The sequence below is a fragment of the Notamacropus eugenii genome, chromosome 6, assembly GCF_028372415.1.
Source record: "Notamacropus eugenii isolate mMacEug1 chromosome 6, mMacEug1.pri_v2, whole genome shotgun sequence".
NCBI lineage: Eukaryota > Metazoa > Chordata > Mammalia > Diprotodontia > Macropodidae > Notamacropus > Notamacropus eugenii.
The window spans coordinates 16,112,561-16,139,313 of NC_092877.1; the positions used below are offsets into that span (position 1 = coordinate 16,112,561).

The 26,753-nt window shown below is 40.2% G+C and overlaps 1 protein-coding gene across 1 annotated transcript in view; it reads left to right on the forward strand.

Annotated features, from left to right (window-relative positions):
* SLC1A2 (solute carrier family 1 member 2) overlaps window positions 1-26,753 on the forward strand; it is a 157,898-nt gene that overhangs the window by 92,890 nt on the left and 38,255 nt on the right. The window contains exons 5-7 of the mRNA XM_072619155.1: window positions 2,174-2,342; window positions 10,072-10,198; window positions 20,355-20,588. Of these exons, the coding sequence (XP_072475256.1) occupies window positions 2,174-2,342; window positions 10,072-10,198; window positions 20,355-20,588 (530 nt within the window). The remainder of the gene's footprint in view (window positions 1-2,173; window positions 2,343-10,071; window positions 10,199-20,354; window positions 20,589-26,753) is intronic.

The window sequence follows — 26,753 nt, forward strand, 5'->3', positions numbered from 1 at the left end:
TCCTGACCTTCCTGTCACAGCCCTATGATCTCCTTATTCTCTTCTAAAAGACATGACTGTCCCACACTCTGTACCAGCTGGGAGTACATTTTTCCTTCAGTGACCTTTCAATGAGAGGCAGAATGTCAGAGTGAACAGAATGCTGGACTGGGAGGAAGACCTGAGTTGAAATCTTGCTTATAATACGCACTCGCTGTGTGACAAGGAGCAAGTCATTTAACTTTCTGACCCTGGATTTCCTTATCTGTAAAATGGCAATAGTACCTGAAGCTCCTATCTCACAGGGTTGCCATGAAGCTCAAATGACTTAATATACATGTAAAACACTTTTCAAGCTTTTAAGATTACTATGTGTGACCTTCACCTCCCTAGGCTTCAGTTTTTTCAACCATAAAATGGAGGGGGGGCATGGAGGTTGGCTGGACAGGATGCCCTCTGAGGGCATCTGAGATTAGTGCCCATCACTTTGGGAGTCACAGCATGGAGTGTGCCAGAGGGATACCAGCAAGTTCCCTTCTATTCTGGCAGTTTTATCTTTCTGGGCAAAAACACTCAGAACCAAGCAATTAGTGGGCAGCCATCTGGCTTGGTTTACTCCACCAAGTTCCCCAGAGATAATCTTAGATCTTGCCAGAGATAATCTTAGATCTATCCCAGATTATCTGGGCTCGGGGGAAGGGATAGACAAGAACATGTCTAGGTATTCCTCCTCCTCCTCACACTAACTCACATCCTAATTCTGGAACATCCTACAGGCATGAAGGAGACACTCATCACCCACTCTTGGTCAGGCATAAACTCTGACTTGTTTTTGTTTTTTTCCAAGTAAAGGGGCGTGGGATGGGGAGGGAGGAGAGTGCTTTTGTTTGGACATAAACACTATCTTGAACCCTGACCTCCCTTTTGACCAGTGGCCTGTGTTTGCAAAGTAGCTGGCTAGTATGAGAGAGAAGAATCTGTTCCACCATTCCAAGGGGGTTGATTTTCCCAAGAGAGTTCTCGATAGTGTCGTAACAATGACTTTGAGGTAAGCACTGCCATTTATTAGTTGGCAGCTAGGTGGTACAGTGGATAGCACACTGAATCTGTAGTTAGGGAGACCTGAGTTTAAATCCACACTCAGATACTTAGTAGGTGTGTGACCCTGGGCAAATCATTTCACCTCTGTCTGCCTGTTTCCTCAACTATAAAATGCAGATAATAACAGTATCTGCCCAGTGTTCGGCACAGTGTCTGGCACATAGCAGGCTATAAATGTTTGGTACTTCCCCTTCCCTAGTTTTGTGACCTTGGACAAGGCACATAACCTCCATCATTCTCAGTTTCCTCATCTTTAAAGGGTACATATGGTGTAGTGGATAGAGCTCTGGATCTGGAGTCAGGAAGACTCATCGTCTTGAGTTCAAATCTGGCCTCAGACGCTAGCTGTATGACCCTAAACAATTCACTTAACTCTGTTTGCCTCAACTTCCTCCTCTAAAAAATTAGCTGGAGAAGAAAATGGCAAAACCACTCCAATATCTTTGCCAATAGGGGGTCATAAAGAGTCAGACACAATTGAAATGACTCAGTAATGACAACAAAGTATATGTAGTTATACTTTGGGATCTGCTCACTGAGAAGTCTGTGAGCAATGAATCCAGTTCCTGCTAAGAAAGGTGCAGGTGTCTTTCCATCTCACCTTGTCTAGTTTGCAGGAGAAGGAGGATATCCATTGACTGGCTATAGTAGCAATGATAACAGTGTGGGTTTGTGTGTGTGTGGGGGGGGGGGGTTGATGGGAACAGAGAGATGGTGAACATCTGGTCATGATCTCCACATAATCCAGTTCTTAACCTAGGGTTCACAAACATGGTTTTTTAAAAGATTTTGATAACTATATTTCAGTATAATTGGTTTCCTTTGTAATCCTTTGAATTTTATACATTTAAAATCATTATTCTCAGAGGGGTCCAAAGGCTCCTGCAGATAGCCACAGGGGTCCATCTCTCACACATACACGCACACACACACACACACACACACACACAAATGTTAAGAAGCCCTAACCTAATCCCTCTCCCAAGCTATGATGAGTGGGGAGGGTGGGGGAGTTATTTGAGATTCCTTTACAAAACTTATGAAATGAACCTATGTGGGTTCATAGGTGTCTCTTTCTTTTTCATTTCCTCAGATCCAAACAGTGACCAAGAAAGTAGTGGCCTCCCCCAAGCCCAGCGAAGAAGTCAATGCCACCAGCTCCATCATCTCTCTGCTGAATGACACTAAGACCGAAGCTCCTGAGGAAACCCAGTTGATTATTAAGAAAGGCTTGGAGTTCAAGGATGGGATGAATGTCTTAGGTAGGGGAGACCTTTCCCCTTATATCATGTGGCTCTTCACTTGTTTGTTCACCCTATTCAGTGAGATTTCGGCTTTGCTAAACAGACTCACTTTTTCAGCAGGAAGAGGAAAGGGACATGGTTCCATCTGAAGCCGATGTGATGAGACCATGGGCTATAATGGATCAGACTTAGAGAGAGGAAAACTGGAGTAAGATCCTGCCTCTGATACATCCTAGCTGCGCAATATGGTCAAATCACTATTTGCCCAAGCCTTAGTTCTCTCATCTATAAAATGGGAAAAAGAAGCATATTTATTAGAGTAAATATTTAATATAGTCAACATTATAGTAAATATTTACCTTGCAGGGCTCTTGTGAGACATCTTGTCTGTAGGGATTATTTCATTCTCTGTCCTTGTGTCCCCAGTGTCTGGAACATAGTAGGCTTTTCATAAATACTTTTTGATTAATTGGATCATGTGTGTAAAAAGCTTTGTAAACTTTAAAGAGCTCTATCAATGTACACTATTCATTTTCCTACTGCCTCTCTCCAACTGCCACCTCTGGAGACATCTATTCAGACAGTTTATTTTACTCTTTTAGAGTTGCAAAGGACTTTACATATGTTACTTCAATTGATTTTCACAACAACTCAAAGTACTATTCTTAGCCCCATTTTACAGATGGGATCACTGAGGCACAGAGAGACTTGCCCTGGGGTCACAAAGCTGCAAAGTATCTGAGACAAGATTTGAACTCCCACCTTCCTGACTCTGAGTCTGGTGCTCTATCCACTCACTCTCTCTAACTGAGAGCGTGGCACCCCTGGTAAGCACTGCACAAGTGAATCCTTGCTGGTTGCTCATCATTCTCTGGGCCAGTCATCCTCCTCCCTGCAATCTTCCCCTGTGGCAGGTAGATTTTGTCCTATACCATGTGGCTGGTGTGCTGCAATTCCCACTGGATTATTGTGAGGTTCAAATGAAATAATATTGAAATGATTTTGCAAAGGTTGAAAAGCCACAATTGTCATCATCATCACTGCTGTCTCTTGAAGGTACTTGATGGTTTTGATAGGATGATGGTGCCTAGGAGGGTGTGGGTGGCTAAAAAAGGATGAGAGAAGAGGGAGAGGATGCTAAAAGGGATGATGGAAGATAGGAGAGGTCCAGAAAAACCAATCTCTCTCTTATTTACATCATTATTTTGTCTGATTCCAGTCTGGTTCTTATGTCTATATCATCCATTTCTGGGAACCAGGACTTAGATATGTATTTCATAATGTTCTCTATCTCTCAGTTAGTCATAAATTCTTCCATTCTCTATAGATCTGACAGGTAAACTATTCCTTGCTCTCTTAGTTTGCTTATAGTATCAGCCTTTATATCTAATTCATGTACCCATTTTGACCTTATCTTGGTATAGGGTATAAGACGTTGGTCTAGGCCTAGTTTCTGCCATACCGTTTTCCAGTTTTCCCAGTAGTTTTTGTTAAATATTGAGTTCTTATCCCAGAAACTGGAGTATTTGCATATATCAAATAGTAGATTACAATAGTCATTGACTATTGTATCTTGCATACCTCACCTATTCCATTGATCCACTACTCTCCTTCTTAGCCAGTACCAACTAGTTTTGATATCAAAGGATTAGGGCCCATGTGAGGTTAGTACAGGGGAACTTCAGCTGCTAACATCCTTCACAAAACAAAATCTTGTGTTTGCTGAAGAGATCCATTCTGTTAGGAGAGAGAGGGAGAGAGGAAAGAGAGGGAGAGGGGAGACAGAGGGATAGAGAGAAAGAGAGTGTGGCATAATGGAAAAAAGAAAAATCAGCCTTCAGCTTCATAGTTTGATACTTCCTAGCTATGTCATCGTGGACACATTACTTAAATCTCTTTGAACATCAATTTCCTCATCTGTAAACTGGGATATGACTATTACAAAAGTAAGGTAGAAAACTTATAAGTGTCATAGAATCAGGACCTACTACAAAGAGAAGGAAGGAAGCAAATACTTACTATAAACCAGATAGTGTATTAAGTGCTTTACAAATAGTCTCATTTGATGCTCACAACAACTTATTATCTGTTTTATTGTTAAGGAAACTGAGGCAAACAGAGAGTGGTATAATATAGTAATACAGGATATTAAACTGGATGGGATCTTAAAGTTCTGTTTGACAAATCAGGGCAACTGAGGCATGGAAAAGACTTGTCTGAGGTCACACAGTTAACTGGATTTAAACCTAGTTTGTTTGACTCCAAATCCACCCCATAAATAATATTGATCTCAAAGAGAAACAAGTTGGAAGGGAGAGGAAATTTTTCCTATCAACAAGGATGTTAGACCAGCAACGTTCTGTGTCCCCGCTACCAAACAGCCGTTCTGCTCCCCAACATGGGTCTCCATGACCCTCTAAGGCCATGCTCTGTGGAACCCGGCCCTCTCTCCTTTGTGAAAGGCTGCACCATTTGCAGGAGTGACCCAAACAATTTCCTACACAACCCAGAGGAGAGGCAGCCTTATGAAGGATGGGGTCAAGCCTTGGGAATGAGTCACCCAGGATGTTCCAGAGCTGCCTTCCAATTCTGCGGATTCTGGGAAGCCACCTAACCAGGAGGGGGGGCTACCGAGTTCCAGTCCAAGTTCATTCACATAAAACTTGGCCCTCCCATCAGATCTGGAGATGAATTGCTCAAATCAGTCAGGCCCCCATACAGAGGAGTCCGGGTTATTATGTGATGTTTACAGAAGGAAATGAGAAGCCTTGGACTGTTTTCCAAGGGCAGTGTAAAACTTTGGGAAAACCACAAGCAGCCTTCTGAAAGACTTCCCATTTAGAAATTCCAGCAAAAAGCCTGGTTCTTTCCTAATCACTCTCTCTGGAAGGGTGTCACCATATTTTCTTTTCTTCTTTTCCTTTCTTTCCTTTTCTTTTCTTTCTTCATTTTTTTTTTTTTTGGTCTGGGAAAGGCCCTAGGGTAACCCCTCTTAATCAAGGAAGGCAGAGCCCTGGTTCTAGAGCACCCACTCCTTTTAGCTCAAACCACTTCTCTGTGGGCTGTCCACCAGAAAAATATCCCACATATCATCTCTGGGAATTGAGGGGCCCATGAGGTTCCTACCATTCCTGAGGTGGGGATCTTTGGCCTTTGATTTCACTTCCCCCCAGGGTGAAGTGAAGATTTCTGCTGGTATTTCCACCACAAACAAATCAAAACTTTGTCCCATAGCATTTCTTCCAAAGACATTACAGATTCTCACAGTTGAAAGAGAGCTCACAGGCCAACCCATATTCACCCAAGGATTCCCTATAGGATCATACATTTAGAACTTAGAAGTCATCTGGTCCAACCTGCTCATTTAACAGATGAGGAAACTGAGGCCTGGAGCATATAAATGGCTTGCCCAAGGTCATGTTGCTCTTAAGTGGAAGAGCCAGAATTTGACCCCAGGTGTTCTGACCCTAAATTCAGCCCTCTTTTCACTGTGCTGGGCTGTTACTTTATCACATAACCACAAATGGGTGTCTAAACACTGCTCACAGACATCTACTGTCCTGAAACAGTACATTCCACATTTTTTCCCTTATGCCAAACCCATATTTTCTTCTTTGCAATTTCTATCCACTCCTCCTCCTCCTCTCTGAGGTCCAACAGAAAAATGTCACATCCCTCTTTCACATTGCATCCCTCTTAATGCTTGATAGTCATCATATCCTCCTTAGTGAGGATCTCTTAACCTGGGGAAATGGATTGTAGAGGGTCTGGGAGCCTGGATGGGGGAAAAAGTGACATCTTTAGTTTCACTAACCACACAGAGATTTCATATTTCTTTCAATTGTTGAAAAACATTACTCTGAGAAAGGGTCTGTAGGCTTCATCAGACTGTCAAGGGGGTCCAGGACACCCAAAAGGTTAGGAACCCCTTCCCTAAGCTGTCTACACTCTAGGCTTAACATCATTTATTCCTTCAACTGTTTCTCTTATATGGGAATGATCATGAGGCCTTCACCATCTTGTTCTTCTGTATGCCCTCCAGCTTATTCCTGATCTAAAATGTGGCTCTCGAAACTGAACTCAGTCCTCTGGCTGGGATCTCTCCAGACCAGAGGGCAGCAGACTTGGACACGATACCTCTCTTGATGCAACCTGAAATCATCTGGGATTGATACATCTAGACACATTGGTTTTGAAGTCAGTTTGATGGAAAGTTTCCAGATCTGTCCTTGATCCAATTTTCACAACACCTAGGGCTTTCTTTCCTAGGCCAATCACTCTCTACTGGTGGCCTGGAGGCACTCAACTGGCTCTACTGCCAGTGTATCCAAAAAGAATTGCTGATGATCAAATGGGCATTATTAGCAAATAAAATCATCAGGCTATGTTTGTGTCCTAAGAAATGTGTTTCCTACTCTTCATAAGAAATCTCTTACCTCCGTCAATGTTGAAAGATGCTAAGTCAACTGGAATTTTTTCTACGTGTGATACAATGGTGGGAGAAATAAAGGGGAAGGATTAGTAGCAGAGAATTTATATTAGAGAAATAATATTAATCCAAGTTAGCTGGGAGCAAAATTTGTTGTGTTTACATAAACCCTAAACAACTAGTCAAAAAATGAAAAATGGAACCAAACCTGTTATTTTCTTGTTTAGATGGAAGGAAGGAAGGAAAGAAGGAAGGAAGGAAGGAAGGAAGGAAGAAAAAGAGAAAGGAAGGGAAGGAGAGTAAGGGAAAGAAAAAGAAAAGAAGAAAGAAAGGAAAGAAGGAAGGAAGCAAGGAAGGAAGGGAGGGAGGGAGAGAGAGGGAGAGAAAGAAAGAAAGAAAGAAAGAAAGGAAGAAAGAAAGAAAGAAAGAAAGAAAGAAAGAAAGAAAGAAAGAAAGAAAGAAAGAAAGAAAGAAAGAAAGAAAGAAAGAAAGAAAGAAAGAAAGAAAGAAAGAAAGGAAGGAAGGAAGGAAGGAAGGAAGGAAGAAAGGAAGAAAGAAAGAAAGAAAGAAAGGAAGAAGGAAGCCATACGTTTAAAATCTATACAAACTGATTTGTATGTGTACACCAAGAGTAGTCTTGGATTCTTAAGCAATGTTTGATTAATTTTAAATTGAGGCTTGTGCCAATATCAAAAGAAGAATGAAAATGGATTTCATTGTTTTAGGAATTCCACGTTAGGTTTTTGAGATAGCTGGAGACACCCTAGGATGTCCTTACAAGAAGTTAAAGAAAAATGTGATCTTGGTGTAGGGTTTCAATAACACAAGTTATAAGAAACATTCCTCGGGATTTGGAGCTAGAAGAGCCAAGTCTAAAGGCATCTCTACAATTTACTCCCTGTGCGGCTTTGGACGACTTGCTTTGCCTCTCTGGTTTCAGTTTCCTCATCTGCAAAATAAAGAGCTGGACTAACTAAATGGCTTGTGAGGTCCTTTTTGGCTCTAGAGATCTGATCCTATCGTCCTATGAACCCTCTGGACCTCACCTCTTCATGTGTAAAATGAAAGGATGGACTTAAATTTTCTCTGAGGACCCCTTCGTCTCTCCACCAATGATGTCGTAAGACTTCATTGAGAACATCTGCTGGCTGGCCACCCACCACTCTCCCGTACTGCAAGGAGGCCTCAACGTTTGTAATCTAACCCCCAAGTCCCAAAAAGCCTTTCCCTGATTAATCTATGATTATATGAATTTCTATTACAAGTGATTTCATAGACAGGGAGGAGAGGAAAAGGAGTTAGCTAACCTTCAGATTGGAATGAAAATGGATTCAGCTGCTTAATGATTCTAATAGTGGCTTACATCACAATCTTGCTCGTATGGGAAACATTAAGGAGGGGTATAGTTATCCAGGAAGAAGGCATTTTCTTTGTGAAATGTAATGCATTTATTTTAAATGATTAATTATTAGACTTATAGGTCTAGGTGGTGCAGTGAATGGAGTGGGGAAGTCCTCTTCCTAAGTTCAAATCTGGCCTCAGACATGTATTAGCTCTGTCACCCTGGGTAAGTCACTTCACCCGTTTGCCTCCATTTCCTCACCTGTAAAATGAGCTGGAGAGATAAATGGCAAAGTACTCCAGTATCTTTACCAAGAAAATCCCAAATGACTTCACAAAATATTGGACACAACTGAAACAACTCAATAATAGTTAGACTCCTAAGTTATAATTCTCTGAACAATGTGATACAAGGAGAAGAGAGGTGAATTTTGAGTCAGAGAACCTGGGTTCAAATCCCCCTCATTTATTAGCTGTGTGAACCTAGGAAAGGTACTCTGTATGGCTCAGTTTTCATTCATATATAAAATGAGGAGATTAGACTTCATGGCTTCTTATGTCCCTTCTGCCTCTAAGTCTGTGGTTCTAAGATCTCACCACCTTTAGGGTCTTGGGTAATTCAGTTCAACAAATATATGTTGAATACCTGCTGTGTGCCAATCAGTGCTGAGTGGTGAGGATACACATACAAAAATGAGAGTATTCTTGTCCTCAGGGAGCTTACATTTTACTGGAGAGTGGCAGTGGTGAGGTATAACACGTACACAGAACAGGAAATATAAAACATATTCAAAGGGAAAAGGAAGATAAACAAGTAGGCAAAAGATCATAAAGTCCTTCTGTAGAAATGGCCCCTGAGCTGTGTTTTGAAAGGCCTCTAGGGATTCTAAATGGCAGAGCTGAGAAGGAAATGAATGCATTCCAGACAGACATGGGAACCAGCTGTTAGATGGGAACCATCATGGCGATGAGAGGAGGAATGGTGAGTTCCAAGCAAAATTAGTGTTTGTTAAGCATTTACTCATACCAAGTGCTAAGCACTGAGGATCAAACACAAGGAAAAAGAGAGGCAATTCCTGGCTTCAAGGAGCTTATCTTGGAATAAGACAAAAGCACAAAAGGAACCTAGAAAGCAAGACAGCAGAGATTGGAAGTAAGATGGTGATACCCATTAGGGGCATGATATTGAGGTCCAGAAAGTTGGAAGCATGGATAGCCTGGGCCTTTTCCCAAAATGGAGGCCGTGGGAAGAATTCCACCATGAGAGAAAGGGACTGGAATCAGGGTAAAATGTACCAGGGTGAAAAGGCCCTAGACCTCAAAGGAGGTTTCAGGGTTAGAATACAGCAAAAGAACAGTGCTGAAGTCCACAGAGTCAGGAGGGTATTATACAGATATTCAGTGAATAACTAGCAAGCCACTTTGGTTGGAGCAGATAATAATAAAAATAAAATTAGCCTGACAAGTCATTGAAACTGTCTGGTCTTCAGTTACCTTGTCCATAACGTGCATTTTGTACTAAATCATCTCTAGAGTTCCTGATAAACAAGAGTGTTTAAAAACAGACTCCCTGGGGCAGGGGGAAGGGAGGAAATATATGTGTGTGCGCGCACACACACACACACACACACACACACTGAAATATATAGCTTTCATATATACTTAAATATATTTATAAACATATGTATGGCACACTTCTAGTTTAATTTACATTATTAATACTTTCTCCATTTTCTTTAGTCTAGAAATCAACAAAACAGTAACTCAAGTCATGACTTGCAGAATGTGCCAGTGTTGAAGATGTAAATACTGCCACTGAAAATTTAACATTCAACTCTTTTGATCTGATTAGATCTGACTCCAGCACAACCCTGCTTACAGCTTGAAGTTTATGAGCCTATCATCTGAAGTGGCAATAAAAGTACAAAACACCTTCTTTATCTTATATCCTTTCATGTGATATGATTCATCCAACAGGTCTGATAGGTTTCTTCATTGCCTTTGGCATCGCCATGGGGAAGATGGGAGAACAAGCCAAGCTGATGGTTGAATTTTTCAACATCCTGAATGAAATTGTCATGAAATTAGTAACCATGATCATGTGGTAAGTGTGACTTGTTTATACCTGGTTCTTCCAGAAATATAAGGATGGATTCACCTATGGATTATCATGGGAGAATCTGAAAGGTAAAAGAGATTTTAGAGGTGATAATCTGATCCCTCCCCCAGTGCAAGAATCCCCTTATGATATCCCCTACAAACAGTCATGTAGCTTATAGTTAAATTTTGTTAAATTTATAATTTAAATTATAGTTAAAATATACTGCAATTTTGTTTGATATAAAGTTGGACAAAGGTTCCAGCCCCACCAGCGCTAGCTATATGGGTCTTCTCAGTTTTATTACTGAATTGTTTTGTATGATAGCCAAGGATATTACAAAAAAATCTCCTGGCTCTGTGGTTTGAAAGTCCCAGAACCCATCTTTAACTCTTTGAGGATACAAACCCCAGCCAGCCACACCTAGTCAGCTAATTATAAAAGTCTTTAGTCATTTTGAAGTCTATTTTGAACTAATTTTCTCTGTGTCTCTTAGTCCCTCAGTTTATTCAATTTGAGTTATGGTCCAAAATTCCTTTCCACTCCAATTATATCCATGAATCACAGGTCAGTCCCCCTTCAAATCATCCTGGGGGGATGTACTTAAGAATACCACAAAGGGCCTAGTGGGGCTGTGGTGAAACAACCTTTTTAACCCTGATCCCATATAGAGCCCCTGGTTGCCAGGCAAATCAACCTGGGAACAAGATTGGAAAGGCCATGCCCACGTGGAACTGAGATAACTATTGACCTACTTTCTACCTATTCGTTTCATTATACATTTATTAAAGCTTCTATGATGTGCAGGTCACTGTGCTATGTGCTAGGGATACAAAGGAAGAAAACCCAACAATTCTTGCCCTCAGTATACCTAACTTAGTTGGAACAACAAGAAATATCTCTGTACTCCGCACAAATGGATCCGAGGGAAGGAAGTTTACTAGCTCGAGAGGCAGTCCATTACATTTTTTGACAGCTCTCATTCATCCTAATTCTGTATAGCTTCAGAGGGTAAGAACTACGAACCATGGGTAAAAGTTATAGGGAATTGGATTTTTGCCTGACTCATTCTTAATCTAGGAAGAGAGGAGTTCCAATCCTGCCTCCAATAACTCACTAGGTGTGAAACCCTGAACAAGACATTTACCTTTCTCAGACTCAGTTTCTCTACCTGTAAAATGAGGGAGTTAGCCTCAATGGCCCCTAGGGTCCCTTCCAGACCTAAATGTATGATGCTAATCTCTCGTCCCAATAACGTTCAGCTATTTGAACATACCCATCATGTCCTTTGGCCCCCATATTCCTTTCTCCCAACTACACATCCCTCCTTTTCTTTCTTCATAGGACAGGATTTTAGATCCCACCCCTTGCCTTTTTTGAATGCAGAGAGTGCAAGTGGGATTATTATCTCTATCATATTATCTCTATCATATCCCTACTTCTGGAAACTGTCTCTCAGTAAACATAACCTGGGAGTGAATTAGCCTTTTTGCTATCACATCACGCTGTAGTCTGGAGAATTAAGCCTGTAAGCCTGCTTAGCCACATTCTCTCATGCAGTAGCTTGTGTTTTCAGTGAAAAGGAAGGACTTTTATAAGATGACATTTAGTAGGAAGAAATAGTTTTGTTCCATCATTCCAGCTTGCAGATTTTTTTTTAATACTGATTCTATCATCCAACTCATTAACTTTCCCTCCCAGCTGTAAGAGTTGATAAACATGCCTTCTTTGTTTTCATTCAAATCACTGATGGAAAAAGTCAAGCGCAACTGAGCCAAAGGCAGATTGAAAGCAGAGAATTGCTGGAGGATGTTGGATCACACCTAAGAGAAAAGAAACATGTCAAAGTAAAGGGGAACTCTCCAAAGGAGATTTTGACCCCTTAAGGAAATAGATAAAAATTCTTCTTTGCAGAGCTTCCAGGAAAAGCTCAATCATATTGTAAAGATAGTAAAGAGCCCAACCTTTCTGTTTTCAAGGACTAAAGAGTGAACTCATGTTTTTAGCATGAGAAGTCTGAGACAGTTACCCTCTCATGTTCCTTGGGATGCATCATGTAATTCAGTCAATAAAACTGGGAATGGAAATATACAAAAAAGCAAAGATGGTACTCAAGGCCACTGGCAAGCTAATAAAAACAAAAATAAAATGAGCCTTAACACTTCAGAGCTGAAAAAGATCATAGATTTTAGAGCTATAAGAGGCCTTATAGTTCATATAGTCCAATACCCTCACTTTACAAATGAGAAAACTGAAACCCAGAGAAAGAAAAAAGGCTTGCCCAAGGTTTTACAGAGAGTAAGTGGCAGAGCTGGGGTTTGGACCCCAATCCTGTGATTCCATTTTTGGTGTTCTTTTAGGTTGTAGAGAGATCCAGTTCAGAGCTTCCTAACCTGAAATTTATGAACTTGTTTTAGAGATATGATAAAAAAATATTTCTTAACATACTTACTTTCCTGGGGAGTTCTATGTATCTTATTTTATGTATTTAAAAATACTACTCTGAGAAGGGGGCCGTATATTTCACCAAATTGTCCAAGGTATCCTTGGGGTAAAAAAGTTTAAGATCCCCTGATCTTGTGGTATTCCCTCATTTTACAGAGGAAAGAACTCAATTTCAGATGTTAAATCTCCATCCTTGTAGGATGAGATGATTTTTGTCTTATTTGCGTTTTCCAGCTGAGTGCCTGCATGATGGTTAGGCACCTATTACCTTTCCAGTCTTGCCTTAAATTACTTCCCTTCCTGGTCTTCAAAAACAAACAATACTACTGACTCCTCCTTAACCCTCAAATTCCATCTCCTGACACCATGCCTTTGAATAGGCTGTGCATTTTGTCTGGAATGCAGTCCCTCTGCATCTCTACCACTACACATCCCTGGCTTTCTCAGGGGCTCAATTCTTTGTTCTTCTGGAGGAACCTTCCCTGTTCCTTCCAGGTCTGAGTGTTGTCTCTTCATACTATCATGTAAGTACCCATTTGCACATTGTGTCCCGTGTCTCACATCTCCCTCCATCTATTGAAGGAAAATATGTTCTCTTTGAGGGAAGATAATTTACATTTAAAAATGCTTTTAATTTAAATACAGTGCCTTTCATTTGATGGGAGCTTAATAAATGTTTATTGAACTGGATTTGTGCATGTAGACAAGCCATTGATTGTGCAATTTAGGCTGTAAACTGGCATTGGGATGAAACACATATGTTCTCTATGAGGCCCTGCCTCCTAGAGGAATCAGGACACTGGGCGGCTATGCCAGAGTTTGGCTTCCTACGTATGCTCTTTTTGGGTTAATGTCAGTTATCTGTAACTGCCCTGTTAGTCTCAGCAGGAAAAGCAGAAAATTAATGACCCAAGCCATCTCTGCTGTCTGGTTGGATGGGTAATTGTCAGGCCTTCTCCAAGGGCCAAGCCAGAAGGGATAGAACCTTCTGTTCTCATGGTCTGTGCTTAAAAACCCCATAAAATAGTGGTCTTGGTAGCTGGGCCAGCTCAGTGTTGACAATGTTGTTTATAAAATAGTCAGCTCTTTCTGGATCTGGGAGGATGGTTGTTAAACATCCTAGATGAAGTTGAGATTTCAGACATTCATTTTGTGAGAAGAACTGTGGCTCACGCGGCAGCCATATGTTTAAGCAATCCATTCAAACCTCTTAAGCCTGATCAGAGATCGTTAGAAGAACAAAGTTTATAAATGCACGGTAATAGGGTTAATGCTTCTGAATAGCCGGGCTTATTATCATCTGTTGACACTTCTAGCAGAACAGCTTCTTAAAATACTTTAACAATTCAAAGATCCATAATTTCATTTATGTGAACACTCAAGCAATGTATCACCAAGGAGTTAAGTGCCTATTATGTCCTAGGCACTGTGCTAGGTAATGGGGATAAAAATGAAACCAACCCTGCCCTTGAAGACCTTCAATCTCTCCAGGGAGACAATGACTCTGTATATAGATAGATACAGAATAAGTATATATTATTAGATATATAATAATAGATAGATACAGAATAAGTATATATTATTAGATATATAATAATAGATAGATACAGAATAAGTATATATTATTAGATATATAATAATAGATAGATACAGAATAAGTATATATTATTAGATATATAATAATAGATAGATACAGAATAAGTATATATTATTAGATATATAATAATAGATAGATACAGAATACACACAAGCACACATACATACATATATATATACACGAAGAGAGAGAGATTGAGAGAGAAAGAGAATAAAGAGAATATATAAATAAAATAAATCAAGCTAGTCAGAAGGGCACTAGCATTTGGGGGACTATGAAAGTAGAAAGTGATCTTTGAGTAGAATTTAGAGGAAAGAGGTGCAGGTAAGGAGAGAGAGCATTCAGGACATGAGGGCTGGACACTGCAAAAAGTACAGAGAAGGAAGATGGAGTGTTATTGTATGTGAGGAACAGAGAGAAGACCCCTTTGGCTGGATCACAGAGTATGGGAGGAGGAAAAATGTCCAACATGAAAAAGAGATTGGAGTAAGCTTGTGAAGCCCTTTAAAATACAAATCGAGAGTTTTAGACTTGATCCTGCAAACAATAGGCAGTCGCAAAAATTTATTGGTGAAGTTTGTAACATGATCAGACCTATGCTAAGAGAAAATTATTTTGGCAGTGGTATTTTATAGACGAGGAAACTGAGACTCAGAGAGAGAAGGTGACTTAAGGCCATAAGATCATAGACTTAGAGCTAGAAGAGATCACAGAAGCTACCTCGTCCAACTCCCTCTTTTCACAGATGAGAAAACTGAAGCCTGAGAATGTTGTGAGCTGTCCAAGGACACATAGACAGTGATTGTTATATTAACCCTCAATTGCCCCGAGAACAAAGTGATTTGTTTCCCAGCCCATCTTCCCGACTCACCCCCATCCTTCATAGAGAAATGAAATTAAAAGAAAAAATTCTACAGACTTGTGTACAATAATTGTCTTCCTGTTTTCCATCCAGGCCTTCAGCTCTGAGCTGACATTTTTCCCAAGGGACTGGGTAGTTTTGGTTAACAAAGGCCTACTGACGCCAGAATTAATTTTAACCAGTGATTTTTAGGCCCGTATATTCTGTTGTCCAAAGACAATTCGAGCTGTCACTTTCCCAGCAACCTAGTGAGCTAGCCCAGAGTAGCATCCCCAGCCCATAATCTGCTACCTTACACAGAGCCATTCAGCCTTGGCGCCGACATGTTTGCTGAGGAAGACGAACCATTGTGTCCCTGAAAATGTTTCCTCTCCTTTGGGTGAATGGATCATCCATGGATTGTGGCAAAGAGAAGGGAGAATGAATGGGGGCCCCCAAACAGCTCTTGTACATGTCTACCTAGTGTTTCTTAAAGGGCAATTGTTGTTTGGGAAAGAATTGCCTATTTGTGTTTATAAGGATAAATGCTCTTTTGCTTTATAGGAAAGTAAATTAAACCGGGTTATTTACAATTTCTCAGCCCCATGAAGCCCTTACCCTTGAGACACTGACAGTGATCTATGAGGCTATTGTTGGTGCCTGCATGTGTGGAGAATCGAAAATGAGGATTTAAATCACCAGATAGATTCATTCTCTGACACTTGCAGAGGGGTCTCCAATTTGAATCAACAATTGCATTTATTACATGTGTACATTATTACATGTTCAGTAGACAGGGCTTACTACTTAGGGATGTGGTTGCAAATAAGGTCAGCATATATATGCATACATACATATATACACATGTATATATGTAATTACGTGTGTATGTATATAATAATGTATATGTGTAGTAGAAGTGTGAGTATATAAAATCAGTGCCCTGTGCCTGCCTACCTCCCTGCAGAAATGTCCAAGAATGAAATAAATAGTCATTTTCTGCACGTAAGTAATTGGAAACAAGGAAGGCTTCTAACACAATGGGCAGGCTCCTGGGGTAAGCATATGGGCAGATACACACCAGAGTTACAAAGATGAGAGGCCTTGGATACCACATGGTCTATGTTATTGGGAGGGATGACCAGCTAATACTACCACAAATCCATTGGGGTAACAAATGGAGGGCAGTGTGGTGGGTGAGAATATTGCTAGACTTGGAGTTAGGAGGACCTCAGTTCCAGTCCCACCTTAGACAGTGGAACTGTGTGACCCTGGGAAAGTGACGCAGCCTCCTTGAACCTCTCACCTGTAAAGTGTGAGTAATCAGGATTGGCAGTTCCTTCCTCAAAGAGTTGTGGCAAAGCACCATGGGATGAAGGGCCATTTTGGTGGTGATGATAATAAACAGGGCATTCAGGTGGCACAGTGGTTAGAGCACTGGGCCTGCAGACAGGAAGATTTGGGCTCATATTTGGCCTCAGATACTCACTAGCTGTGAATGTCCACTATGTGCACAATATATAGGAAATAATGGATATAGAATAATATATAATCTTTGCCCAGACAGAGTTTTCAGTCTAGCAGGAGCTATGGCATATGCATAGACAAGTAGTAGATTATAAAGTAAGTCTCATAATGTTCCCTTCCAAGGCTTCATCATGATGGAGTGATCACCCTAGATTTTCAAAACTGCTGCCAAGTGAAGCCCATGATTTGCTAGGTGCTAAAAACACAACAAAACAAAGCATCAAGGCTTCCAAGATGGGTTTGTTGATGGACTGTGATCCAAAGATCAGCCTAGCTAAGTTCAGACAGGTTCATTGTCCAGTAGTCCTCAAGGTGTTGAGTTTTTTTGGCTACAGCTACTCTTGATGACCCTCTCTCAAGGCAGAGGGGCTGTGAGCAGTGACAATGGAGAGAGAGCCCACAACTGATTAAGTGAGGAGGCTAGAAGGGCCCAAGTATCCAACAGCTACCATGCAGAACAGAACAGAATCAAGTAAAAGAGGAATGGGTTCTAGATGTGCCTGAAGGGAGAGAAGATCATTTCTACCTGTGCTTAGCACACTGCCTTATGCATAGTAGGTGTTTAATCAATGATGATTGATTGATTGATTTGGGTGGTAGAGGCCAGAACCAAAGAAGTCTTTGAGAAGAAAGTGACAGGCATCAAGGATGATTTGAGAAGGACTGGTAGGATTTCCACAGGCAAAGATGTGTGGAGAGGAGGTGTATATTCTTGGTTTAATGGAATGATATGACCAAAAGCTAGACATACTTCAATGAGTAGAAAACCATCATTTGTAATTAGCTCATGGTGGGTAGGCGTTGGGTGTGCTGGTTTTGGGGAGGCAATCCCATCAAAAGAGAAAGGTTGAATAGCCTACGTTTTGTGTCTCCTCCTTCTCCTTTCAGTGCTCCCTCCTCAAGTCCTCCTCCCTATTCTTCCTAAGTGTTGCTCTTAAGTGACTATCATGATTACTAATAAAAACTTTGGTTGTAATTAGCACAAATTAATACATTGCACCTTACCAGTTATTTGCATTGGAGCAGTTAACTCATGTAAACCAAAAGGGTTCTCTATGGACCCAAAGGAATAAACGCCCTAATGGTGAAATTTCAGGCACCACTACAGGCAATGCGCAGGGTTTTGGCCAGAATGTCCTGTTCAATTCCCCTTAATTCATACCATGGAGGCAGCTGCCTGGCCTACCAACTCTTATGAGTTTTGTGACCATGGGAAAAACACAATCCTTTGAACTTCAGCTTTCTGATCTGTAAAATGGGGATAATATTATGTTACCTAGCTTCCAGGGTTGTTGTGGGGAAAGTGCTTTGTTTAAAAAAAAATAGAATTGTGACCAGTTATTATTATTTATTCATAGAAGCTTGTGCTTTGGGTATGTATACATGCAAAAATCAGTGATTAAAATGATAATAATATAATTAATAATTAATAATCACTGACAGCATTTTTGTAACATTCTATGGTTTACAAAGAACTTTTCATGTCTTATATCATTTTATCCACATAACAGCCCAAAGTTGTTGATAGAGGTGCTTTTATCATTCCCATTTTACAAATGAGTAAAAAGAGTCTTCTTAGACTGAGCATAGATAGCTGTTTCCAACCATCAAAACCACTTACATTTTTATATATAGATAATGTTCTAATCACAAATGATTCTTTATATTATATATAGTATGTATGTATGTATGTATTTGCCTTGAAGTATGTCTCAAATATATTACCACCATACTTTGAAGTAATAAAATATTATCTAATTCAGGCTATTCATTTGTTCTGCTAGCCCTCTCTCTCAGGGTTGCTGAATAGAAAAACTGTTGGGCCAGGAACCAGGGGACAAAGATTCATCCAAGCATTTATTAAGTACCTACTATGTGCAAGGCATCGTGCTGGGCACTGGGATCACAAAAGATTTTTTTAAAAAAAGCATTGCCCTTGACTTTAAGAGCTTTACAGTTTAATAAATTCTAATCCTGGCTCTGCCTTTTCAGGTGTAACCATAAGAAAGTCACTTTAACTCTCTGGGCCTCAGTTTCCACTCCCATAAAATAAGGTATGAGAGTGGATGACTTTTAAGGTGCCTTCTAGCTATAACGTATAATATGTTCTGAGGTCTCTCCCAGTTCTAATTTTATATCTCTGTGACTCATTTATTCCAAAGCAGAATGGCTTTGTTGTATTTGTTACTATGCTTAGGTTAAACTACCATCTGTCTCCTGTGGGGGGAGGAAGAGAGAGAGAGAGAAAGAGAGAGAGACAGACAGAGAGAGAAAAACAGAGAGACAGAGAGAGACACACAGAGAGAGAGACACAGAGAGAGAGAGACAGAGAGAGACAGAGACAGAGAGAGAACACTCTGCTGTGACAGGCAACCCACATGCCAGTTTTACAGAGCAAGGACCAGAAGATCAGAGAAGAGAAGCATCCTTCCTCAAGTCACAGAAGATGCCATTACAAAGCTGCAAAAGTAATATTTTATCTCTCAGCTCCCAGTCTTGTATCCCCTCCATGAGACTGCTGACTTTTTCCTTCTTCTTGAGAATTCTGGAGAAAGATTTTATTTTAAAGTTTTATTATAAAAACAAGTACAACTAAGTCCTCGGGAAGCTAGATCAAGGCATAAATAACGTTTAATGAATCCATGGCCCTTTGAACAGCCCAACAACTCAGAGGCTGCTGGGGGCAGAGCACAGAGAGCTGCAATGGGAATGAGGAAGACCTGAGCTTGAATCGTGCCCCACATACTTAGCAGGTGTGACCCTAAGAAAGTCATTTAAGCATTCTGCCTCAGTTTCCTCATCTGTAAAACTGGAGGGTGGTAGTATCAACTACCACCCAGGATTGTTATAAGGATCAAATGATAGTGATAGATAGATAGATAGATACACACCTACATGCATATATATACATATACACATACATATATACATATACATCTATATCTACATTTCTGTATATACCCATATACATGTACACATATATACACACATCTATATACATTCATATCTATACCTAAACATATCTATATGCACATATATAGGTACATACATATAACATTTTACATATATAGTATATACATAATTATATGTGTAAAATGCTATGCTTAAATATATGCACACTTCTGTGCATAACATTTTACATATATACACATGTATAGATACACATATGCACATATATACATAACATTTTACCTATATGGCATGCAAGCCATAAAGTACCATGCAAATGCTTATATTAGTGATAGTTGTAGGGAGGCCTGGATTTGAATTCTGTCATTAGCTTTGAGAACCTGAGCAAGTCACTTCACCTCAATCTGCTTCAGTTTCCTCTTCTGTAAAATGAGGACAATAATAGCACCTATTGCATGGTGTTGTTATGAGGATGAAAATCAGATATTTGTAAGGTGGCACTCCTTAAGGCAATATGTAAATGCTAGCTCTCATTGTGATGTAGCAGTAGTAGCAGTAGCAGTAGCAGTAGTAGTAGTAGTAGTAGTAGTAGTAGTAGTAGTAGCAGTAGCAGCAGTAGCAGTAGTAGTAGTAGTAGTAGTAGTAGTAGTAGTAGTAGTAGTAGTAGTAATAGTAGCAGCAGCAGTGGCAGCACTAGTAGTAGTAGCAGTAGTATCCAGAAAGAGTCAGCCATATACCTTTTGTCTTTAAGGGGGCAGGTATACCAGGGCCCCATTTGAGGAGCTGAATTCCATGATGTACTTTATTCAACGTGTTTTGCTTTGTCTTTTTTTTTCTGTCAGGTACTCTCCCTTGGGTATCGCTTGCCTCATTTGTGGGAAAATCATCGCCATCAAGGACTTGGAAGTGGTGGCCAGGCAACTAGGAATGTATATGGTCACTGTGATTGTGGGTCTCATCATCCATGGAGGCATCTTCCTTCCTTTGCTTTACTTCGTGGTGACCAGAAAAAACCCATTCTCCTTTTTTGCTGGTATTTTTCAAGCCTGGATCACAGCCCTGGGAACAGCTTCCAGGTAGAGGGTGCAAGAAGTCATTTCTTTCTCCTTCTGTCCCTTTCCCCGACACTCTGGCTTTGCCTGTCTCTCAAATCTTTTGTCATAAAAACCAATTAGAGCTCTTATTAGAGAAGAATAATTTTGTGAAAAGGATATGACTGAGCAAGGATTCAAACCAAGAGCCTCTGGCAATTTTAAGGGATTGCATTAGTAAGTCAAATATCTGTGAATTCATTTGGTGTAAGAATTCTCTCCCTCACTGATAAAAATCAAAATCAGAGAATTTTAAAGTTGGAAGGGATATTAATGACCAACAAAATCCAACCCAAATACAATGAGTCTCATCTGTAACTTAGTAAAGTATCTAAGAGACTCACCTAAGGCTTGGAGAGTTTAGATGCCTTACCTATGGTCACACAGCTAGTATGAGTTAGGAACAAGATTCAAACCCAGGGTTTCCTGACTCCAAATCCAGCACTTTACACTTGGCCTTGCTACCTTTCAAGCCATGTTTCTGGGAAATGTTCACTAGAAAGGAATGAATCTTGGCTAATAGTTGTTTGCTAATATTTTACATAATATGAGAGGCAGCTAGATGGTGAAGCAGATAGAGCACCAGTGCAGGAGTCAGGAGGACCTGAGTTCAAATCTCACCTCAGACACTTGGCACTCACTAGCTGTGTCACCTTGGGCAAGTCACTTCACCCCAATTGCCTCATCCTGTGTTATCTCCAGTCATCCTGATGAATATCTGATCACTGGATTCAGATGGCTCTGGAGGAGAAATGAGGCTGGTGACTGTGCACAGCCCTCCCTCACTCAAAACAAAGTCAAGTGCAAGTCATGTCATCATTCCTCTGATGACACGGTCTTCTTCATCAACAAAGGATGAACACACACACATAATATGAGACTCTAATACATCCATGCTCAATTCATACCAAGATTTCTAAGTGAAAATGTAATTTTCATTTGAACTACTTGATTTCCCCATATGGTCCTCCCCCCGCCTCTCACTGACTCTCCTCTTTTTCCCTCTCTCTCTGTCGCTGTCTTTCCCTCCCTCCCTCTCATTTTATCTCCTTTTAAAAATATTGTTTCATTACAAACAGCATTGAACATCAGAACTATGCTTGCTTAGTAATGATTTAGATTTAAATTAATAAATTTTGTAGCATCCCCTCTTTTTACATACTTTTATATACTATCAATAGAAATGACCAATCTTCTCGATCAATCACTTTGACTTTATCTTGGCTTCTTTCTTGACCCAGAAAAAGAGATTCACTCTATGTAAAGAAATCATAGGTTTTAACCCATCTCTAATTATATATTTAAAACTTTACTACATTCTTTTGATTGATTTATTTGAGTAGGAGATGAATCATAAGATATCCTGAAAATTTTTCAGTCATTCCCTCTGAGTCCCTATATGGGGGTTTTTGTTTGTCCATTCATTTTCATTAACTTTATTATTATTATTTAAAACATGGATTTTATTCCTTTTTTCAATTCCAAATTATCTTTCTCCCTTTGGTTTCCCCAAAGGCAAGAGAAACAAACCGTATTACAAATTCTCACTTGCTTCTAATGTCCGTAAGTGAATGTATAGCCCATTCTCACTCTTTTTTTCCTTTCACATTATTTCACAAGTCTTTTCACGCTGAATTCTTTGTATTCCTCCTGTGTGTTGGTCTTCATTACATTATAAAATTCCATTGCATTGAAGTTCCACAATTTATTTAAATATTCCCCTGCTGCTGGCCTTTTTTTGGCTGGTTTCCAGGATTTTGTAATTACGAATAACATTGCCGTGAAAATCTTTGAACAGACAGTCCTTCTTTGTTGTTTTGGCTAATCCTCTCAGGGACAACAATGGAATTATTGGTTCGTGTCCCTATTTAGGAAAAAAAGGCTTCCAGAAGCCTGTCATGAAATGTTATTTCTTTCAACTCTGAAACTCCCCAAATACATCTTCCTGGAAAATGCTGTTAGGAATGCCCCGTTGCTTTTTCTTTCTGAAGAATAATTCTTCTTCCAAAGCAGGAGAACAGATTCTGAGTATAGAAAGAGGCAGGGTTGACACACTTGGGCACCTTTTGGAGACAAAGCAGAATCCATCAGTTACCTTGCCTCCTCATGGGCTCTCTGAACTCCATATGAACTTCCAATTTACAAGCATAACGAGTTTCTCATGGGTATACGTGACATTAATAGAGAAGCTCTTTCCTCATTTACCAGACAAACTTGATGTTGAAGAAATCCAAGAGAACTTCCAGGGACCAAAGAAAAGCAATCTTCCAACATTTTATGGGTTGGATTTTGTATTTTAAATCACCAGATATTTGCTTTACCAGTGGTTTCCAAAATGGCAACGATAGTGAGCTTGCAACAGCTGACTTTTCCTTGCCTGTGTATGTAGGTCTACAGAATTTGAGTTGAGTTAAAATCCCAGTCAGATCACCTACTACTCATGTAACATTGGACAAGTCACTTTACCCCTATGGCCCTCTGTTTCCTCTTTTGTAAAATGAGAGTATTTTATGAGATCTCCCAATCTAAATCTATGATAAACCATCACAAAACAGGACAGAGATAGGGTCAGGTGAGGAAGAAGAGATTTGTTTATTCCCCAAATCCCAGAGAGCTGAACTGAGCATTTTCACTTCCCAGGTTAGTGTCTAGTTCAAGGTTTGTCTACCTGGGAAAACTCCATTTGGCTTTTCCTTACCTGACTTGGAAGACAAGCATTCAGTGTCTTCACAAGGCCCCAATAGGAGTAATAATCACTTAGGAAGACTGATTCTGATATCATCCTAATGAATCCATGGAAGTGAAATTAATGGAGTTTGGAATCAGGGATAACAGAAGGTTGTAGGAGAACATGGAAAACTGCCCATACGACTTGAATGTCTAGAACTGTCCTGTTAATCTCAAACGAATGGGATAACATCTTAGGACTTTTATCCTCCTTTCCTTCCGGTCCTTGGAAACTTCCAATATGCCTTAATATCTCTAATGACAAAGATTCTATCTATGCCTGAGAGACAATTAGTAACTCCAAGGAGCTATCTTTTGGTTCATTACTGGTTTGTTCTACAAATCCCAGAGTCATTTTTTGTCCTTTCCTCTGACATTACTGTTGGGAACTAAGCACTGATTCATCATTGTTAGCATCATCACCATAACTGGATTGACATATCCCCTTATGAGCTGTAAAGCACTCTACTTTAATTTTCTCCTTAAGTCCTCCAGACTGCCTTGTGAAGGAGGGGAGGTACGATTTTCCAGAGGTGGAAACTGAGGCTCAAAGGTGTTAAAAGACTTCTATAGAGTTGTGTGGCAGAAAAAGAAGTAACTTTGGAGTCAGGTGGCCACCTCTTATGTTTACTATCTGTGGGACTTTGAGTGGGTCAAATCATCTTTCTGGGCCTCAGTTTTCTCTTCTGTACAAATGAAGGTGTTGGCCTACTTGGCCTCTGAGGTCTCTTTCAGCTCTAGGTCAATGACACTAGCCTATCCCAGATCTGGAAAGGTGATAGAGGTCCTCGAGTCTAATATCCACTTTTTTATCTAATATCCATCCCATAGTTATGGAGTCATACAGATAGTAAGTGGCCAAGCCAGGATGAGAAACCAGTTTCTTTCTCTCCAAATCATTGCAACCATCATTTTTTCTTAAAAATTAGTATTTGGCTAGAGTTTCCTTGAGGAAATCTATTATGTCAGGAATTGCATACTGAGCATCAACCCATTGGTATTTAACCCTCAGAGTCACAGGGGAAAAGATCAACCCTTCAGACAGTCAGATCAGTGTTCTTTGTGCCTCAGCAACTTGTATATTGAATCGGGAAATCAAGTATGGTTGACTGATTTTTCTCAATGGACTCATACATTTGACTAGCTGCTTCATAGGAAGGATGCCAGAAGAATGGAGGCCCAGAAATGACCTCTTAAAATCGGGGTTGTCAAAAGTAATTAAGAGAGAGAATACCCAACAATATGAAGACATTAGCAACATGGCAACCCTGTTTTGGGGTCATTTGGATGATGGTGTGTTTCCTTGACTTGCAGCAGGAACTGGAATGATAAAGAGCTTCAGCTGTTGCCTATATAGGAACTGGACAGGTTTTAACCTGGAAAAGAAAAGATGGGAAAGACTGGATAGTTGACTTTAATTATGAGAAGGATTGTCTAGTAGATGAAGGCTTGGGCTCACTCACTTTGGTCCCACAGGGTTCAGAACCAAGAGTAATCAATGGAAATGGAAAAGAGGTAAATTTAGACTAGATGTCAGGAAAAAATGTGCCTACTCATTAGTATCCCTCAAAGGTGAAATGGCCTTCCTCGGAAGACTGCAATCCATCGGTGGAGGTCTTCACGCAAAAGCTGGAAGCCTATTTGTTGGATATGCTACAGAACAGCTCCTTTGTCAGATATGTTATGAATAAATGGCCTCTGAGGTCCCTTCTTATTCTGAGATTCTGTAAACTCATGCAAGTCTTCGGTATAGGAAAGAGCTAAAAGCATCCAAGTGCCTATTTGGAATGATTTTTCTTTTTTTTTCTTCTCCCAGTTTAATTCACCCAGCACAAAGATGAGAGCTCTTGTTTTCTTACTCTCTTTTTCCAAAGTCTATTGAATCATTGCATAGCCCTTGGGTGACACTATGTACCAGTGAGTGAAATAATGAGAATTAATGGACACCAAGGGGTCCTTGAGTGGCCTCAGGCTTATATATTTCTGGGATCTCACTGCTGTGAGGCCATCTCTGGATAGTCATTCTGCATGATTGCATTTAGGTTTTATCTGATGGGTTGTGTGTGTCTATTTGTGCAATGGGGGGACGCAGAAATAAGAGATGATATCTCATCAAAATATCAAGAGGCAGGTAGAAGAAAATTATCTGTATCCTAATGAGGCTGGGCCTCAAGGATAAGGCTTCCCATTATGAGATAGGTCTAAATGGACCTTTATAGCATCTAAAGCACAGATAGATAGGGATAGAATGACTCCTCAGACTCTTGCCTAGGCATGAGAAGTCAGGAAAGCAGTAAATACTCCCAGCTGGCTTGGCAGATACATTAAGACCAACTAGTATTATTATCCCAGAATCACAAATGTGGAATAGAAGGGACTCAGAGACAGTTTAGCCCTGACCTCTCATTTTACAGATAAAGATACTGTAAACTAGAGAAGTCATATGACTTGCTCATGTCTTAGGCATTGGATATAAAATTTCAACCCAAGTCTGTGAACTCCAAAGCTAATGCTTTCGCCATTGCCTTCATCAGAACAATCCTTTGTCTTCCCTAAGGATGCGGTGACTAGTCCCAGAAAGGACCACAGAGTCCAAGCCATACTTAGACAAGATTCTCTTACAATACAACCAACACATGGTCATCCAGAATTTGTTTGAAGATTTCCAAGGAGAGGGATTCATTCCATCCTGGAACAGCCTTTTCACTTTGGGCTAGTCCTAATTCTTAAATTTATCCTTACAGAAAAACTAGAGTTCAGACTTGGAAGGAACCTCAGAGTTTTTTCTAGCTCATCCCATTGCCCCTAAAAGATTCTCCTCTTCTGTATATCAGAGAAGTGGTCATGCAGCCTATGTCTGAAGACCTCTCATGAAAAGGAGCCCATCACCTCTGGAGACATCTTGTTGTGAACAGCTGTAATCATTAGGAATTCTATCATCAAGCCCAAATCAACCTCGGGGGCCAAGCAGGAAAAGTCTAATTCTTGCTTGTCCTCTTTCATCTTTGTGATGGACTAAGTCCAAATACACTGAATGTTGGAAGAGAAAACTATGCCACCCCCAAACACAGGGCAGCATAGTGGAGAGATCACTGGACTGAGAGTGAGAGACTAAATTCTGGTCCCAGCTCTTCCACTTGGCACAAATTCACTTCACATCTTTGTGCCTCAGTTTACTAATTTGTGAAAATGAGGGGTCTGAACTAGGAGACTTCTAAGATAGAAGTTCTATTTCTAAATTTATGACCCACAGTCATAATCTCTTTGAGTCTCAGTTACCTTATCCATGCATGTTTAGACCTCATAGGTCCTTGTAATGTTCAATATATATGAAACATTTTTAACATCACATAAATGTCAATGATTATTTTTCACTTGATAACACAGAACTAGGGTGGCATAATAAATGGCTTACCTTAAGGG